At 34.8% G+C, this 17,832-nt stretch overlaps 2 protein-coding genes across 2 annotated transcripts in view; one reads left to right on the top strand and one right to left on the bottom strand.

Moving 5' to 3' along the window:
* Nucleotides 1-2,343, bottom strand: part of LOC128998025 (cyclin-dependent kinase 17-like) — a 35,606-nt gene extending 33,263 nt beyond the window's left edge. The window contains exon 1 of the mRNA XM_054423958.1: nt 2,033-2,343. The gene's annotated coding sequence lies outside the window, so the exon portion shown is untranslated. The remainder of the gene's footprint in view (nt 1-2,032) is intronic.
* A 3,310-nt stretch (nt 2,344-5,653) lies between these two features.
* LOC128999051 (myotubularin-related protein 14) lies at nt 5,654-15,659 on the top strand. Its single transcript, XM_054425408.1, has 6 exons — nt 5,654-5,861; nt 7,621-7,677; nt 10,688-10,908; nt 13,041-13,277; nt 14,184-14,406; nt 15,504-15,659. Exons 1-6 carry the CDS (start codon nt 5,775-5,777, stop codon nt 15,657-15,659), a joined length of 981 nt encoding a protein of 326 aa, XP_054281383.1. The 5' UTR covers nt 5,654-5,774.
* The last annotated feature ends 2,173 nt before the right edge of the window (nt 15,660-17,832 follow it).

The following is a 17,832-nucleotide window of genomic DNA, read 5'->3' on the forward strand; positions in this document are numbered from 1 at the left end:
ATAGGAACAACAAAAACTCACTAAACTCATTGATATTCACCTTACATTGGTTACTTAGAAATATTACTTCTGAGGGTAAATGAGTGTAATAAAATTAAAATAGAATAAAATTAGAGATAAAATGACCATTAAACTAGAGAAATTCGCCGCACCAAGGATTGTTGAAGCGAGGGTTCACTGTTTAAAATTAATTAGTTAAAATTCAGTACACTAAAATTACCTTAATGAAACTGAAAACATTTCCTCTACTCTAATTGGTTCTATTAGTTTGGTATCCTTCTTCTTCAAACGTGTTGATACTGATTCTATTAAGTAATCAAATGAGTTTTGGGACATTCGATAATATTCAAAAAACATGGCTGAATACTTTTGTAGTTTAGTATGCAATGTGTGGGACATCCCTTCGGACTTTCCGTTGCTTAATATTGGATGGTTCCACCATTTTCCTGCTGTGATCGGCGTCGTCTTGATGAAGTACACTGATAACATCACTATGAATGTTAATTTGCGGCATGATCAAGGACTACGTTTACCTCAGCGCTACACTAAACTGCTAGTGGAGCCACGGTGCATGTGAGGACGCTGCAGATTGTAGTTCGTACTCTGCTGCTAGTGGAGCCACCAACTGTCGTGTGTAGCGCACTACAATTTGCAGCGCGACAATTTACGGCAAGTGGAGCCGCAGCCTTAGTGTTTGAAGGACATAGTTGTATACAAAATATTAACAAGGAATAGCACAAGTTGCTAACAAGTCTTCAGTACAGTAATGCCAAATTAAGAGAAATGTCAATGACAAAAGCCAGGTAGATATGTCAATGTAAAAGAAGAATCAGGAATAGATCCCACTTAGGCTAATGGGTTAAGGACCCGGATAGTATTTGCTAACACAAGAGCGTCCCTAGGTAAAAGCTAACCTTACACTGGTGAATATGGTGTAGTATGGTAGGCCTAATGCCGCACTAACTGACCAGGCCACCGGTGCAGCTCCCAGGGATCTAAATAGACTCGAGGAAAGAGGCCTTTGTCTTTAAGTTTAAGTATGCTCTAATTAGTCTCACTCTGGTGTGCTTAAAACTAGGCCTATAGATATGTGGCTTACCTTTAAATCTTATAATTAAGTTACCAGAGCGCACCAAAGTATAAAAAAGTGGGGTACAGTTTCTTAACTGGGCTATGCTAATATCGATTGAAACTATCGAATTGAAAATATTGATTAATAATCGATATTTTTAAATATAACTTATTTATTATCAAATTAAACTATCATAACCTAACCTAACCAACCAAACTTGCTGATGGTGAATAAATCGCATGAAGGTTTACCAATCGAATCGATAGTTTCAATCGATATTAGCATAGCCCAGTTAAGAAACTGTACCCAAAAAGTGGGTTACAAGTAAGTTAGGCCTAGGTGTAGTGCAGTTTATACCTCATGTCATAGTAACTTAAGCAGCTTTATTTCAAATTCCAGCCCAACCAGGCTGAGTATCACCAATCCAAAATGAGAGGATTCTGGTGACAAACGCAAAACGTTTAAATTGTCAATAGGCTATGGTGCTTTTGGTTCATTTGGGAGACTTTAAAATCATCCTATGTGATTAGAGTGTATCTCCATTCAGTTAATTAAAGTAGGCCTAAGTAGCTATGGTGAGCATGAGGTAATTTATGAGGTCCTGATATTAAGTGCATATGCCTTAGTTTTACTCTTGAAGCTAAGGTAATTTTGTTCTAATCCCAAATTATTAGGCTTAACTTAGTTAGTCAAACGCTGAATGTAAACAACTAAAAAAAAAAAAAATAGATAGGCTAGGGCTAACCTATTTTTAAAGGTGTATTTTAGTTGGTCTTCTTAAAATATAACCGATTTTGGGCCTGAAACAATTGTCTTGATTTTCTATTCAATTAAGTTGGGAATCTTCAGTATAGGCAATACCTAAAGATGCAGATTGTGTAGGCTATAGACCTAGGCCTACCTCAAACTAAATTTTCTAAATGTTCTTAACATAATTAGGCTACAATCACATGGACCCACCTGTTTAAACAATTAAACGTGAAAATATTTGTTTTTGTTGAAGCTGACATTGACTTTACCACCAATCTCAGAGAAAACACACTTCGACAAACAAAATGCAACCATTGAGTAAATGCCTACTTCTCATGTTGGGGAGCACTTGTGGTGACAAATAAATTAGATAGTAGTGTAAATAATTTACACTGTATGTTCTTATCGAATTTGTTATTATTAATAATTTTAATTTCACATTTAGCAAAAAACAGAAGAGGAGATGAGGTAAAGTGCTGACAGAAACTTTTGGATTCAGACACTTCACTTACACTGACTGATTGACTCCGAATGACACTGACACAGACACAAACATAGGGGACAGGGAAGGTGGTTTGAACAAGAAGAAGTTGCAACTTAAATTGGTAGGAGGATATATATGTATATCCTATAATGGCATAGTTTATAATTAAATGAGAATTTATTCAATAATTTATACTCGTGAAAATGTGGCATAGCTAACTTATAAGAGAAATAGTTATTTGTGCAACTAGTGAGCAAAGGGAGCAATTGACTCACTCGAGTCGAGAGAAATACTTACTCACGAGCCGTAGGCGAGTATATAGATGGATATGAAGCAAGGGTCTACGTGAACAAACCCCGGACCATTCAGGAGTTGGAGGCTGCAATTCACAACGAAATCACATCAATTCCTGGTGATGTGCTTGAGCGAGCAATGCGGAAACTCAAGGACCGACTCCAAGAATACGTCGCTCGAGAAGGAAGGCATTTGATGGATGACATTTTTAAAAACTAACTTAACAATTTTTTTGTCAATAAACTTCCATTGTAACTACACGTTTTGCACTTTATTTCAATCCAATACCATTAAAATTGACCGTTCGACAAGTATTTTAAAACCACCCGATCCATCTGCGCCACCCTGTATTTGTAGATATAGGTAAACTAGAGGTTGTAGAGGTTGAATTATAGATCGGAAGTGACCTTGCCAACTAGGAAGCGTGCTGGAGGTGTTTTGGCTGGGTGCTTTGCACTCAGTATAGCTGTCGGGTCAATAAATAGGCCACTTGAGGTAGAGAAAGAGGTGAGTTGCCCGGGGCAAGGTGCCCAGGAGAGTTAGGTGAGTACTGGTTTCTCTATCTTGGGGCTAGGCCCTGTAGTCGGGAGTTTTGTACGGGAAGTTTTGATTTAAGGGGACTGTAAGTTAATTGGAGTTTTGTGATTTGAGTTGAAGGAATTCTTTTGGGTATAGATACTTTGGTTTGATTAGATTACTAGGGAATATTTTCGTTTCGTTTTTGGGGATTATAAATCTAAGATTCAAGCTGCCTCCAGAGCGGTTCCTACCCAGGCATTTGTCAGTAGGCTATAAGATAACTGTCACTGTATTAAACTTGATTACTTAAAGACAATTAAATATCCTGTTTGATGAACATGATCTGGTTCTCTTATTGAACAGCTACCCAGCTCATAGCATAAAGTAGAATAAGATTAAAGATTCGGGTTTGCTATAAAGCTACGCTCCCATGTGCGTATGCAGGATAACCTATTAAGAGTGGGGGGGGGGGTTCTGCATATCACACTACCTACCTATAATTAAAAAAGGTGGCATAACTTAGGTAACTCGCGGGGAGTATGTCATCTTGAATGAAACAGCAACAGAACAGCAGACTTATCCTCAGCATACAAATAAATTTCCGTACAATAGACCTTAAAACATCGTATGGGCTGATTTATAACTAACTCACAAGGAACTGTGTTCACACTGGGCTAGTGGGCTACTTTACAAGCTAGCTCACCCATGCTAGCGAGTATGCATGTTAGTACAAAAAAGTATCTTGTCGCATGTATTTCAATGTAAAATTAATGGTGTTTGCCGTAAAAGGAATATTAAATAAACGGCTGGTGATTTGATTTGATTTGGTGAATTCATTATGACCAATATTTATTTATTTATTTATTTATGGTATAACCATTTTACAATAATTTAAATATGCATTCATTTGCTCAAGATATTAAATATAAATAAACAATAACAATAATCAATACAATAGTAAACAACAGTAATAACAATAAATAATAATAATAATAAGATAAAAATTACAACAGTTGGTACAGTAATGCAATTTTCTTTTTCCTTTTAGTTGAAAAATATAAATCTATATGGAATGAAACAACATAGAAATTTGGACATTTAAAGAACAACAAACAATAATAACAACATCTAACAACCTACAAAGTTGTTGTATTTGTATATTCCGACGAGTGCGGTTGAGTATTCGTTCAAATGGAGCTTTTCCACTCGCTGGCAGCGTGTGTAGAAATACGTTTTGTCAATTGTTGTCCATAAGTTTAAACAAACTGCTGCTATTCAAACTGATCATCTGTAATTCCTTAACAATTGTTTACCTACATATAGGATAACCCTTGAGAAAAAAATAGTAAATTATTCAACGCAAAGCAAGGTGACCAGGCGCCTGACACCATTGACTATATAACACTACATAGTAGTGTTATATAGTCAATGCTGACACTCCTGTTTACTGGAGGCAAATGTATATCAACATGCGGAGATGCAACGTTGCCAAGCTGATGGATGCGAGCCATAGTGGACTGCTAGGCATAGTTGGTGCTATTCTAGTGGGAATTGTAGCTGTAGCAAAAGTTATTAAAAATTAGTTGATTAGACGGCAAGATGAGAAAAAGGAAATGGAGTAAGTGTGGATAAAATAGTGGGTAGAAAAACGATGGAACATCAAATCAAATACATTAACATTAAATTAAAAATCCTTTGAAATGAAATTAAAATCCTTTATTTCAACAGGCAAAGTTAGGGCCACATGGCCCTTTCTTACATTTAACCTGCATACATAATTATAAATATAAAGTAGAATACACAATTTAACACATTATTTACACAAAATCAATACTTTTTTGATAAAACGAAAACAAAGTGTCTAACAAAAAAAGTCTCAGACACTCAGTTACCAATTACGCAAGTGCCAAAACAGTCCTAGGACGCACCAGTCGAGGCCATACACTCAAAGTCAAAGTACATTTTTTTCAGAGCCACCACGAACCGAGGACGACATTATAGAAATACTTAAAGAATTACAGATGATCAGTTTGAATAGCAGCAGTTTGTTTAAACTTATGGACAACAATTGACAAAACGTATTTCTACACGCCGCCAGCGAGTGGAAAAGCTCCATTTGAACGAATACTAAACCGCACTCGTCGGAATATACAAATACAACAACTTTATAGGTTGTTAGATGTAGCTCGTAAACTCACCTCGTGTGAAGTGAAGCGATGAAGCCACGCGAATTCAAGTGACTAAACAATCAATCGATTTTTGGTGGTAGCTAGCGAAGCATCGCAAAAGGCGATAGCTGTGTGACGTCACTTTAGGTTTAAAAGTGAAATCAACTGAGGAATAGAGGAATAGAATAGAGCCATTGACTATATAACAATGATAGAGCTCACCGAACCAACCGCATTCACCACATCTCACATTTTGTCAGTCAGTGTGGTATTCGGTGGTATTGGGAATTGCGGAATTGGTATTTTAGCCTCCCTCATCTTAGGAGGCGAGGCTATGCTATGGCTATGGCTGTGGCTGGCTATGGTTGCGGGCAAGGGAGCTTACGAAAACGATGTTTAAGTGATGTCAATTTCCGATGTGGATACCGAGGATGTGTTGAGGTTGAGGGTATAAACTATTAATGTGATGTAGTGTAACCAATAAACTATGGATACTATAAATCAGTGCGAGATTCAGTCACTAATCGAGTATTTTTCAAAGACTATGTATCGAGCAAAATATGCTGACGACATTGTAAGTTCTGTCATACGAGTCCTTGAGTATATTCCACATGATTTAGGTTGAAATAGGTATTAATAATCCAAACAAAGTATGAGTTTTTTTATCATCATCACGACTATAGGGCCTAACAGTCATGTGAACAATGTTAAATACACATGTTTCAGTTTAAAAGTTAATGGTGCATTCAAGTTAACCTTCAAATTTGTGGTTGATCAGTAAAGTTAATCTCAGACTAATTTTTTGAGCCTGTTTTAAAAGCGCCTTTTGTAATTAGGCCTACATTTTGGTATAACATTTAATGAATGAATATCTCCCTTAGAGAGAAAGTTTTGCTTACCGGTATTTTAGAGGAAACCTATAACTTAGCCTATTCTTATTATTTAGCCACAGGAATCCAATGTTTGGCCAAGAAGCCTTGAACAAATTGGAAGAATGGTCTGGAGCATAGTCCTGATGAAGCCACCAAAGTTTGTCGCCTAATAATCGAGACGCTTGCGATGCACTGCGTCGTGAATGAACTTCTAAGTAGTTTGTCAGTAATTTTTTGTCCCTCAGGTATTCATCGTAAACTACTCCATTGCAGTAATTAAAACAAAAAAAGAAAACAGCATGATTTGATTTTGCTTTGAACTTGGCATGTTTTTTTGGCCGCGAAATGTTGAGTTTTTCCACTGAGAAGACTGCGCCTTGGTTTTAGGATCATACCCATACACCCACGACTCATCACAAGTTAAAACTCTTTTTTAAAAAGTTTGGGTCATCCTGAATGTATTCCAGCTTGTCTTGAGCAACTTCAACCCACAATTCGTTTTGTTCATCAGTCAAGTTTTTGGGACAAATTTTGCATTAACTCTGCACATAGCCAAATATTCTGTTAAAATTGAATTAGCTTAACTGAACCAATACTGATTCCAACTTCAGGAACACAAGGCCTAATTCGTCGATCCTCCATCACTAAAACTCGAACCACTTGATTGATAACTTCATAGTTTTGACTTGTTAATGGTCTCGTAGAATGAGGTTCACTGTCCACCAAAGTTTGGCCATCATTGAATCTGTTGTACACACTCTATTACTGTATCTGTATTTCACCCATAGCATCATCCTTCTCCAAAGACTTAATGAATCAAGAATCATTTGAGCTTGGAAATCGCCCAGTTTTTTGCCAAACTTAACGCAGTATCGCTGTTCCACCTGTTCCATCATTTTGTTTAGCACAAAAACATGACAAACACCACGAAGGCACTCATGGTTTCACGTTTGGCAGCCGACAACAAACTGACGCCATGTCAAGGTCACGTGACGTGCTTTACAGTTGCCTCGATCATCTACTCAGTGCCAGGGTGCAGCTCAATGTGGTTGTTGGATTACTAGATAAAAAGTAATGTCGGATACTTTTTGAACAGACCTCGTGCATTTAATTTGCAATTTTTTTATGCGATCTTGGTTAATCTCCACCTTGGTTAATCCACTCGAGGAATCGGGAGTCTACTCTACTTCTGTTACTATGCAAATATGTATCAAATAACCTATCTTAACCTAAGCTAACCAAACCCAAGAACCATCTGAAACAAATGATCATTATTATCGCTCTCTGTTAATGTAGGCCAAGATTATGGAATAGGCATTCACTTACAGTGGCCCTAATCCTGACATAAGTTAATCTGATTGTGTTTTTGAACCCAACTTTCTTTCTTTAATATTAAGCTTATCTTTACTGTATTAGGTACTATTATTTGTCAAAACTGTAACCACATTTGTATTTATCTAGGCAAAAGATGTCATGGGAAAATGTATAGAATTGGCAAAACTCGACTACAATGTTACGGTAAGTAGTTATTTCTATTTTCTCTATAAAAGGCCTAGGCCTACTGTAAAATATTTCATTTTGTTAATCCATTTGTCCCTATTACAACACTTATCAATAAATTCTTGGAGTAAGATTTTTTTCCCAGTAACCTTAAAAACATCTCAAATGTACCCAAAATACAAAAGTGGAGATGTCTCAGAAGCTCCAAGTTATCAGCCGATCTCCTTAACTTAAACTTTTTCAAAAATCCTACTTGAAAGAGTGGTAAAAAGAAACTTAACACCTTCATGACGCAACACTATAATCAATGTGTATATAAACTAAACTTGTAATGTAGGGAATTTGAAAGTGATCGAACCACATACATTTTCATTGTAATTTATTTCAGCAGCAAAAAAGTCAATCTCTACACGTTTCGTTCAGTGTTAAAAGTAGCCTATTAATATGATAATGCATCAACAGTAGTTCATATGAACAACAATAATATAAATAACAATAATATCCATAGCAAAAATATAAAACAGTAGTGATTTCAAATCAACAACAATTAATTATTTAATAAAAATAATATAACAAATGTTATACATGATAAGGGAATCGAGGAAAAAACAAATATACAGTATAGTTTATGAAAATTCAAGAGAATGGGAGATTCGAAGGTAATAGAATTAAAAAGATGATAAATATTAAGAATTTCAATGTATTAGCCTCCGTATTATTTGTGATACAACAAGATAAACAACTAATTAAATCCTCTTTTTCATTACCTGCAGTCAGGTATTTCCTCTAATGGAAGATTTAAGTACGCACAGATGTATAAAGGGTTATTAAAAAAGAATGGTTAAAAAATGGTTAGTACGTCTGTTACAATGATTTCAAATAGGTGATTGTTACACCAATGGAAAGGTTGTGTTTATAAGTTTGTTTTGACAAGGTTATATAATTTGTCTTAGTTGCTTAGTTGAGTACGGTACCCCGAATCCTGCCAACATGGCTACTACAAAACAAGAAAAAGCATTTTATGTTTTAGAATTTGCTCGTACTGATGTTATTATTAGTGTTCAGCGGAACTTTCAGACCAAATTTTTGAAGGAGGTTCTTCATCAGAACTGCATAGCTCGTTGGATGAGGCAATTCAAGACAACTGGATGTTTGTGTGCCGGAAAGAGTCCGGACCATCCTCACACTCCGCCGGACGCTGTGGAGAGAATCGAAGCTAAGTTTGCGCGGAGTCTAAAAACCTCGATAGTCAAAGCTGTTAGGAAACTTCACTTACCGCAGTCTACGATTTTACATAAGCGATTGAGACGAATCCTGTACAAACTGCATTTATTACAAGCAGTTAAGTTTATTGGCAAGCCAAAACACACAGATTATTGCCATGATAGCTTCAATTCTTGTTGATATTCTTCAATTTTGTCAACTGGTTTCGTGGTACTCAACTAAGACAAAACATAACCTTGTCAAAACATAACCTTGTCAAAACAAACTTATAAACACGTCCTTTCTATTGGTGTAACAATAAGCTATTTGAAATCATGGTAACAGACGTACCAACCGTTAAGTTTTGCACCATTCTTTTTCAATAACTCTGTATTTATACACTTTATATTCGTATATGTATTACTATTTCACTCCAGCATACATTATTCATAAAGAACTGATTTTGTTGTAAAAAACTGACGTATCATATGTTTACCGGTGATGTATCACAACTATGTAAATTCTGTGTGACAAAAGCAGCTTACAGTATTTAGTTTTCCAAGTAGCCTTATATATCTTCTCATCCTGTATGTGTTCTTTATCTTTTTTTTGTCTGTATAAGAAGCCATGTGACCTTTTGTACAATTTATGATAATTTTTACAAATATTTTAATTTGTTTATGTTTATTCAGTATAACTAGTGTCCCTGTTGCTCTAATTCGAGCAATTGCTAAGTATTACAGGCGTTATTTTAAAACGAATTTCAACAAAGTCAGCTAATGTTTGTAGCAAACTGTTAAATTAGCAAACTTATTGACTGTTTACAATTAACATGCTCTTCTTCTCACTTATGATTTCTGACAACAGCTGGAGTTTTATAACAATATTTTGTTTCCAATGTTAATCTCATGGAGAAATACGAAACTTTAAAGGGCTCCAGTGCCTCACTCTCTCATTATTTCCCTAAAAAGAAAGTTTCCTGCACATCTTCACGTTACGTTCTTTCCAATGACACCAAAAACATGACAATCGGTTCAGTAGTTTCGGAGGAGTAATTGTCACAAAAAATCTGCTTGCGTATTAAATAAGTATAGATTGTTCAGTTTTACTTTGTATTTTTTCCTAATACACAAATATACAGTATTATTTATGCACATAACTGTTTAAAAGGTAAAATAAAATGGTGTTAATAGAATACTATAATCATAGTTTGAAAGAACCGTTGCCCGATGCCAACTGTGGCTACACTCTTTTTTTCTAGACTATCAAAAATATTAATTTTTGTTTTCCTAAATCTTGTTCAACTACTCTTCCTACTTATGAAAAATATATTATAAAGTACAATACAGTTGAAGCAACAGTTGAGTAATTGTCAAACTAAAAGCCAGTGATAGAATTGTATATTATGTTTAGTTAGGCTAGTTGGTGGACATTCATGGAAAATTAACAATCTCATCAACATAACACAAGATCCAAAAATATTAAAAAACCAGCTAAAAATAGGCTTAAAATCTATCATTTATCTCCTCAGTATATGGGGCCAAACATACTTTTCGAGAAGGCATGTTACTCATTAGAAAAATATCTGGAAGATTTGTAAATTTGATATCACTTCTCCCATAAGTTAGTTTGAATTATTTTATTTGGTTTGATATTGTAGCCTATTGTGTTGATCAATTAGACCTAATTATTGTAGCATAGTCTTTTATAACAAATCTGTCATGAAAATTGATCTAATGTGATGGCAAATAAAAAATAAATCAGTCCACTGAAGTGTATATGATTACACTTGTCATTTAATTATTATCAGATGTATTATTTATAGATACTGGATAATAGCTCTGGTGATCTATGCGCTCACTATCCCAGTCACCTAATATTTATGGAATCGGAAAACAATCCTACTGGAGAGCTAATAAAGAACACTATATATGAAGGTATTGAGCCACAGCGTCTTCGGGAGCTCATCAGTAAATCCAGATCAGCAAGATGTCGTACCAGGTTCCCCATGCCTGTGATCTTCTATCAAGGGAAATACGTCTGCAGGTATACTAAATTTAAAAAAAATGGTTTGTCATGATTAGTAAACAATTCACACTTAGTACCCACTCAACCATGAAATCCTTAAAACACCCCCAACAAACCATAAATTGTGTCAACTGTGAAAAAAGAAAAATCCCTATTATCAAACATTACTGTCATTATCGAACATTATAGTCTTCTGTAACCGCAGCTAAATCCTGGACATTTCATACAGTCGTGGAGACATCACCATGTCTTCTGCGTTCATGGCTACATCGAGAATCTTTGATCCCACAATTTAAGCAAACCCTTTCTGTTATTACGATAATATGAGAATACTAGCTCAGATTGGATCGATTCTCTAACTTGGTACTCGATAAATCAAGCTTTATGTTTGGCTGGACTTGAAAATTGAGCCGCTCGCTCACCTCTAGTATCTTAACTTAGTCATGAATCAGAATTTGAATCACTACACACAGTAACATACAGGGTGAGTTTTAAATGAGTTCCCCCCTACTTTTTTCTACATTTCTTAAGAAATAAACTCCGGACCTTGTCAGATCATTGTAGAGTATTAAGTACTTTATTTTGACTGGGTATAAGTTTTTGACCGCCATATTGGATCCGTCATCTTGGATCCGCCATATTGGATACAACGTTTTTTTTTATGTAAAGGTAGGGTTGTGACCCATTGTTTCAAACTAGATTTTTACGCTGAATACGATGCTGCAATTCGTTAAAAAAAATCTTGATTCATTCTAAAGTTATGATAACTTTTTTCAACTTTATTTTTAGCCCATTTTAACATTGTGCATTTACAAACTAAGGCCATAATCTCAAAATAGTGCTAGATAAAGATAAGTATAAACCACCATTCTTTGTCGACCTATTTTCACTTGGTTGTGGCGGATGTATTTTTTTTTGCCGCCATCTTGGATCCGCCATTTTGAAATGTGATAAATTATTTTAAATATGAAGGTGGTGTTGTGACACATCATTTTGAACTACTTTTATATGCTGAACTCAATGCCGCAATCCGTTTATTGTTATCAAGCTTTCTTGATGAAATATTACAATTATTTTATTTAAAATGTCTATATTTCAAATACCAAATATGAAAATGAAAAACAGATTGCGGTATTAAGTTCAGCATGGCGGATCCAAGATGGTGGTGGAAAAAAATACATCCGTCATAACCAAGTGAAAATAGGTCGACAATGAATGTTGGTGTATACTTATCTTTATCTAGCACTATTTTGAGATCATTGTCTTAGTTTGTAAATGCACAATATTAAGATAGGCTAAAAATAAAGTTATAAAAAGTCCTCAAAACTTTAGAATGGATCAAGATAAAAAAAAATTGTGGCATTGTAATCAGCGTAAAGTTTTAGTTTGAAATGATGGGTCACAACACAACCCTATCTTTACATTTGGAAAAAAAACTTTGTATCCCATATGGTGGATCCAAGATGGCGGCCAAAAATATACACCCAGTCAAAATGAGGTACTTACTACTCTACAATGATCTGACATGGTTCGGAGTTGATGTCTTAAGAAATGTAGAAAAAAGTGTAAGTAAAAAAAAAATGTGTGTGTAAAAGTGTGTGTAGAAAAAGAGGGGGAAACTCATTTAAAACTCACCCTGTATAATTGAAACATTGCTGAAGTGTCCCCACACGGCCACACAGCTGCATTTGTGTTTTCTACGACATGCTGTGATGCCACCATGATTACAGTGTAAGACTTTTGACCCATACCAACATCACAAAATTAACGTAAAAACCTGAAATTTTACTTTCAAGTTTGAGTGGGAACTTTTCACAACTATGTTGTAGATAAAACAATGAAATATACTTGTCGTACCTTATTTAAAGACATATTTTTTGCTCTAAAAGTGTTGTAGCAAAATATTGTATATGCCAACTAGTACGGTGCAATTAGACCTAAAAAAACACACAAAACAAAATAGTGGCTTATTCAAACCGTCTGGTTGGCTGGCACCCTGCTGCGAAAAAACAAATATTTGGTAAAAAGTTCATTTTACCTTCCCATACTTTGCATGTTCAAAAAATGAAAGTACATGATGAAGCTGTTAATTATTATTTTTTTATTTAGGGAATCCTAAGGCTTTATAAATTGTTGCTTCTATTATCCAGGTCAGCAACTCTTTCTGGAGGTCCTGAAATATATGGCAGATCTGGCTTTGATTATTTTTTTGCTGGTGACCAATCAGAGAATAATGATGATGAAGATATAGAGCAACCAAACAACTGCAACAATTGGGTTCTCTGTGATCAAGTGAGGAAGGAAGATATCAAGTTGCTGAGGGCCCTTAACGTCGGAACAATAGTCGACTTCATGGTTGAGAAGAAAAAAGTAAAATTTGGCTTGAAGTATGTACCATATCCTATTTATATTTTTTATATTATAAGTGCATTAATGGCATTTGTAAATATAAGAATATAAACACTTCTAAGGGAAAGTGGTGCAAATGCCATCACCAACTAAACAATTGGCTGCAGCATGGCTTGCAGTATCGATTGTGTCCAATAATTGTCGAGGTTGCCCTTTAAAATATTTAATGTTTTGTTAATATGGACATTGGTGAACAGATTTGACAATGTCAAAAGAGGCCATCCAGTATTGTGAATTCTAATTAATCTCACATAATCTATCGACTAGTTCTATGGTTTTTCTAATGGAGTGGAAGTTCTCTAATGTGATTTCCCTCTGTATAATTTTGTCTTGTGCTTTAGCAATTCTGTTAGTAGTGGAAGGAGTCAAGTTCAGTAATGTATTTGCACAGGTTGTATTTGCCTTATGAATCTAAGGCTGACCACTCAAAACCTGTGTCTGAGGGTTAGTTACTTTTAGTTATCACATTTCATCTGTGGATAATAGGCTGGTACTACACAAAATAATTTTGGTAGAATAGTTTGAAAATAAAATAAGTAGGTTATGGTTCAAGGATTATGTAGGCCTACTGTTATTGTTGGTTAAATTGTGGGCTTTGTTAACATAATCATCTTTGTTTAGAATTACAAGGCAGTTCCCTTTATCAACTTATGAAATAACTGCCTTGTTTTTCGTTAAAATAGCAGTGGACAATAGGTTCTTGTAGGCTATTAATTTGGAGGTCTACTTGTTTCTGGGAAAGGGATTTTTAATTTTGAACATTTTTTAGATGACATGTTTATGCTTTTGGAAATTTTATATATAGGCCTACTCATATTATTACTTACTGTTTGCCTTAGATGTTTTTAAATGATGTTACAGTAATTATTGTCATTTCGTTACAGTGTTACTTCTTCAGAGAAAGTGGACAAAGAAAACAGATATTCCCAGTTCACAATTTTATCCCTTCCATATCCGGGCTGTGAATTTTTCCGAGAGTTCAGAGATCAAAATTACAGTGCTGAAAATCTGTACTATAACTGGAGTCAGACTCACGTGGATGCTGAAATAATAGTTCCTCAGGATAACATCACTGAACGAGTACAAGTCAAGTGGAAGGATTACAAGGTTTGTATCAAAATATCAACTTTCTGAGATGAGTTATTTTTTTATAGGCCTATTGCCTCCTAAACTTTAGATGGTTTTAGTTCACACCGTAGGCGGCACTGAAAGACCTAGACCCAGGACATTTTCATTTTGTTGTCCCCAGGGGCCAACATTACTATTCGTTCAAATGTGTATACATATATATCTAAATATGAGTCCATAAACACAATAACTCAAGTAATTTTGGTCTGATTTTGGTGAAATTTGGAATGAATGTTAAGAGCTGAATAAACTACAATGAGTTTCCGAAACAGCAAGATCGGTTCATGGGAACACTAAAAATTGGGTCATTCCATATGAAATCAACCAATAAAAAATTATTTTCAACCTGACCATCTTAGATTTTTATGAAATTTTGCATACTTGTAGTATTTTGAGTCCTGAATCCAAATATGCTTTTTAAAAAAATCTATCTTTTATAGTTTTTATGATATAAATATTTGAAAATGGTAAAAATTGGCGTTTTTTACCGTGCGCGCAAATCTAAAATGTTGTCTAGGATGAGTTCTATTAATCCTATCAAGTTGTACAATGGCTCATTTTAAAGAGGATTCAAATGCCTTTAATCTGATACCAAACTCAACCTACTTTGGTAAAAATTAATTTTTTTTGAAAATTTCAAAATAGGCCTATGTTTTTGTAAAAAAATTTAAGATAGTGTTTTTTGAAAAATTTGAAAATTACATATATTAAAGAATGTAATCTAGTAAGTACATTATAAAAATTTCAAAATGGGATGATAATGGGATCAGCAGTTATGATAAAAAATACTTGACTATGGTTCACTGTTTCCAAGCATTTCGGCGCATACAGCGTGTAAGTACTAACCTAAATGTATCATTAAATAAGAGTCTATTAATTATATGATTAAAATTAAAAATATCTGCCTATATTTGAATTATGTATGTCATATTTTGCTATATATAAGCTAAATCTAGCAAGTAAACAACATTATTCAAGTTAACAGAGTTTCCGTCAACCTTTGAACAAATATGGACCAATGGGTTTTGGTTCAGGTTCCTCAGTCTTTTCCAGTTAGTTGTGTTGCAACGATTTAGGCCGTCGACACACGGGAAGACTGTTTTCCAACTGAAATCGGCAACCAGTTGGACAAACTAGTCGCCTACGTCCCGACCAATGTAGTTAAGTGGGACAGTGCACACGGTGCGACTGCGATGCGACCAGTTGAGGACCAGTCGGCGATCCGTCGTTAAGCAACCGGACCTGCCGGTTGCTAGGTGATTTCAGTCGCCTGGTTTGAACAACTTTTCGCATATTTGTATTGCGCTTTTCAAGGATCAGGTATACCAACTGCGATAACTCTTCGTAAGCACTTTTGACATCCTGTACATAGACTGAAATTTTGCGTCTGTTTCTTGTAATGCAGCAACAGCTACAAAGAGCCTACATTAAATATTTGTTTTAACATAAGGATGTACCCAACACCTTCTACTCTACGCTTTCTTGATTGTTTATAAAACACTAGGTCTTTTTCATCTCTATTACTCATTTCAAACACCATACACAGTAGGCCTACACAGTATCGTTATAACAAAATTAGAACTCATTCACTGTCTCAACTCAATTATAGTCGCGCCCGTGTGCGGATGTAACCAACGCAACTGCAACCGTAATCGCGTCACAAAACAGTTAGTTCAACTTTAGTTGGGTTTCAGTCTTCCCGTGTGTCGACCGCCTTACTGTAATCAATCTTTTAAGTCTGCCTTTTCACTAGGCTGGAGACTCTAGTCAGCCACTAGATCTGTGCAAAATCACATTGTGAAGCACTTTACGTTTACACTATCAGGTTGCAGCGACCTATCTCGACTGTAGCGACTCGGTCTTGAGACAAGAGGAAAGACTGACAAACATAAGTTAGACCTGTGCACCTGTAAAACAAATTACAACTTCTCAAGACGGGGTCGCTACTGCCGAGGTGGGTCACTGCGACCTGATAGTGTAAACGTAAAGTGCTTCACAATGTGATTTTGCACAGATCTAGTGGCTGACTAGTGTCTCCAGCCTAGTGAAAAGGCAGACTTAAAGATTGATTACAGTAAATCGTTGCAACACAACTGGAAAATACTGAGGAACCTGAGCCAAAACCTATAGGTCCATGTTTGTCTGTCTTTCCTCTGGTGACAAGAGAGAGAGACAAACAAGCATTGATAATTTTGTCACACAATATACTGTCATCAATCTATTTAAATCCTGTAGTAACCTTATTATTGATACATATACATATAATATTCCATGATAGCCTAATTATTTAGTTTTGGGGAAATGTCTGCTCATAAGTACCTATAAATAATGTACCGGTATTCTCACTTTAACAATTAAAATTTTTTTAGTGAAAACTGATTTGTGGATTTAAATACCACAACCCACATACCACATTTCTGTATAACTTCTATTTTGATATGTCAAAAATTAAAAAAAGTTACGGAGAATTTTCAAAATGTCCATCCGGTTATTTTTTAACTTTGCAAGGGTATTTTTTAAATATCATAGCAGTCAAATAAAGGAATTGGATTATGGCTGCTAATAATAACTAAAGCTCAAAACATCTGTTTTCATTAGAAAAATCATTTTAAAAAATAACACTTAAAACTTAAAACCCAAGTATTTTTTTTTTCATGTCCGGGAAATTTTGCTCCAGAACTAAGGGTCGCGACGCCATAAGTAAGGGTCAGCAAATTGGGTAATTTTTTCTTTCTTTTTTTTTAAAGTTATTACTGCTTACAAAGTAATCAAAGCAGGTATTTTCTTAATCCCAGATAAATGGGCTATTCAATTATGGTTTTAAGTCATAAATCATAAACTTACTGGGTTTGCTGTAGACATGGAAGTTTGGACGACTTTTTTTTACTAAAAAATTTCAGTGAAAAATAAGTATTTTTAATTTTTTGCAGAACCATAGTATGCACTATTAAATATTTTTTTAAGTAGAGTATTTATCTGGGAATAGAAAATTATAATAAACATTATCATTTAAAGATAAAATTAATAGGAAAAAAAAATAAAATATGAAAATTGGAAAGTTTGTTCAAAGTAGCCTCCATGTTCAAAGGTTGACGGAAACTCTGTTAACTTGAATAATGTTGTTTATTTGCTAGATTTAGTTTATATTAGAGCAAAATATGACATACATAGTTCAAATATAGGCAGATATTTTTAATTTTAATCATACAGTTAATAGACTCTTATTAAATGATACATTTACGTTAGTACGTACACGCTGTATGCACCAAAACGCTTGGAAACAGTGAACCATAGTCAAGTATTTTTATCATAACTGCTGATCCCATTATCATCCCATTTTGAAATTTTTATAATGTACTTACTAGATTACATTCTTTAACATATGTAATTTTCAAATTTTTCAAA

Source organism: Macrosteles quadrilineatus, unplaced genomic scaffold, assembly GCF_028750875.1.
Source record: "Macrosteles quadrilineatus isolate MER2022 unplaced genomic scaffold, UCM_ALF_1.0 Scaffold_7__1_contigs__length_78375512, whole genome shotgun sequence".
Classification (NCBI taxonomy): Eukaryota; Metazoa; Arthropoda; class Insecta; order Hemiptera; family Cicadellidae; genus Macrosteles; species Macrosteles quadrilineatus.

Bases quoted from the DNA above. Each gene is read 5' to 3' on its own strand.
- LOC128999051 (XM_054425408.1), top strand. From the start codon at position 5,775: ATGGATACTATAAATCAGTGCGAGATTCAGTCACTAATCGAGTATTTT. The intron at 10,909-13,040 runs GTATACTAAATT...TCTATTATCCAG, and splicing joins CAAGGGAAATACGTCTGCAG to GTCAGCAACTCTTTCTGGAG. The intron at 13,278-14,183 runs GTATGTACCATA...ATTTCGTTACAG, and splicing joins AAAGTAAAATTTGGCTTGAA to TGTTACTTCTTCAGAGAAAG.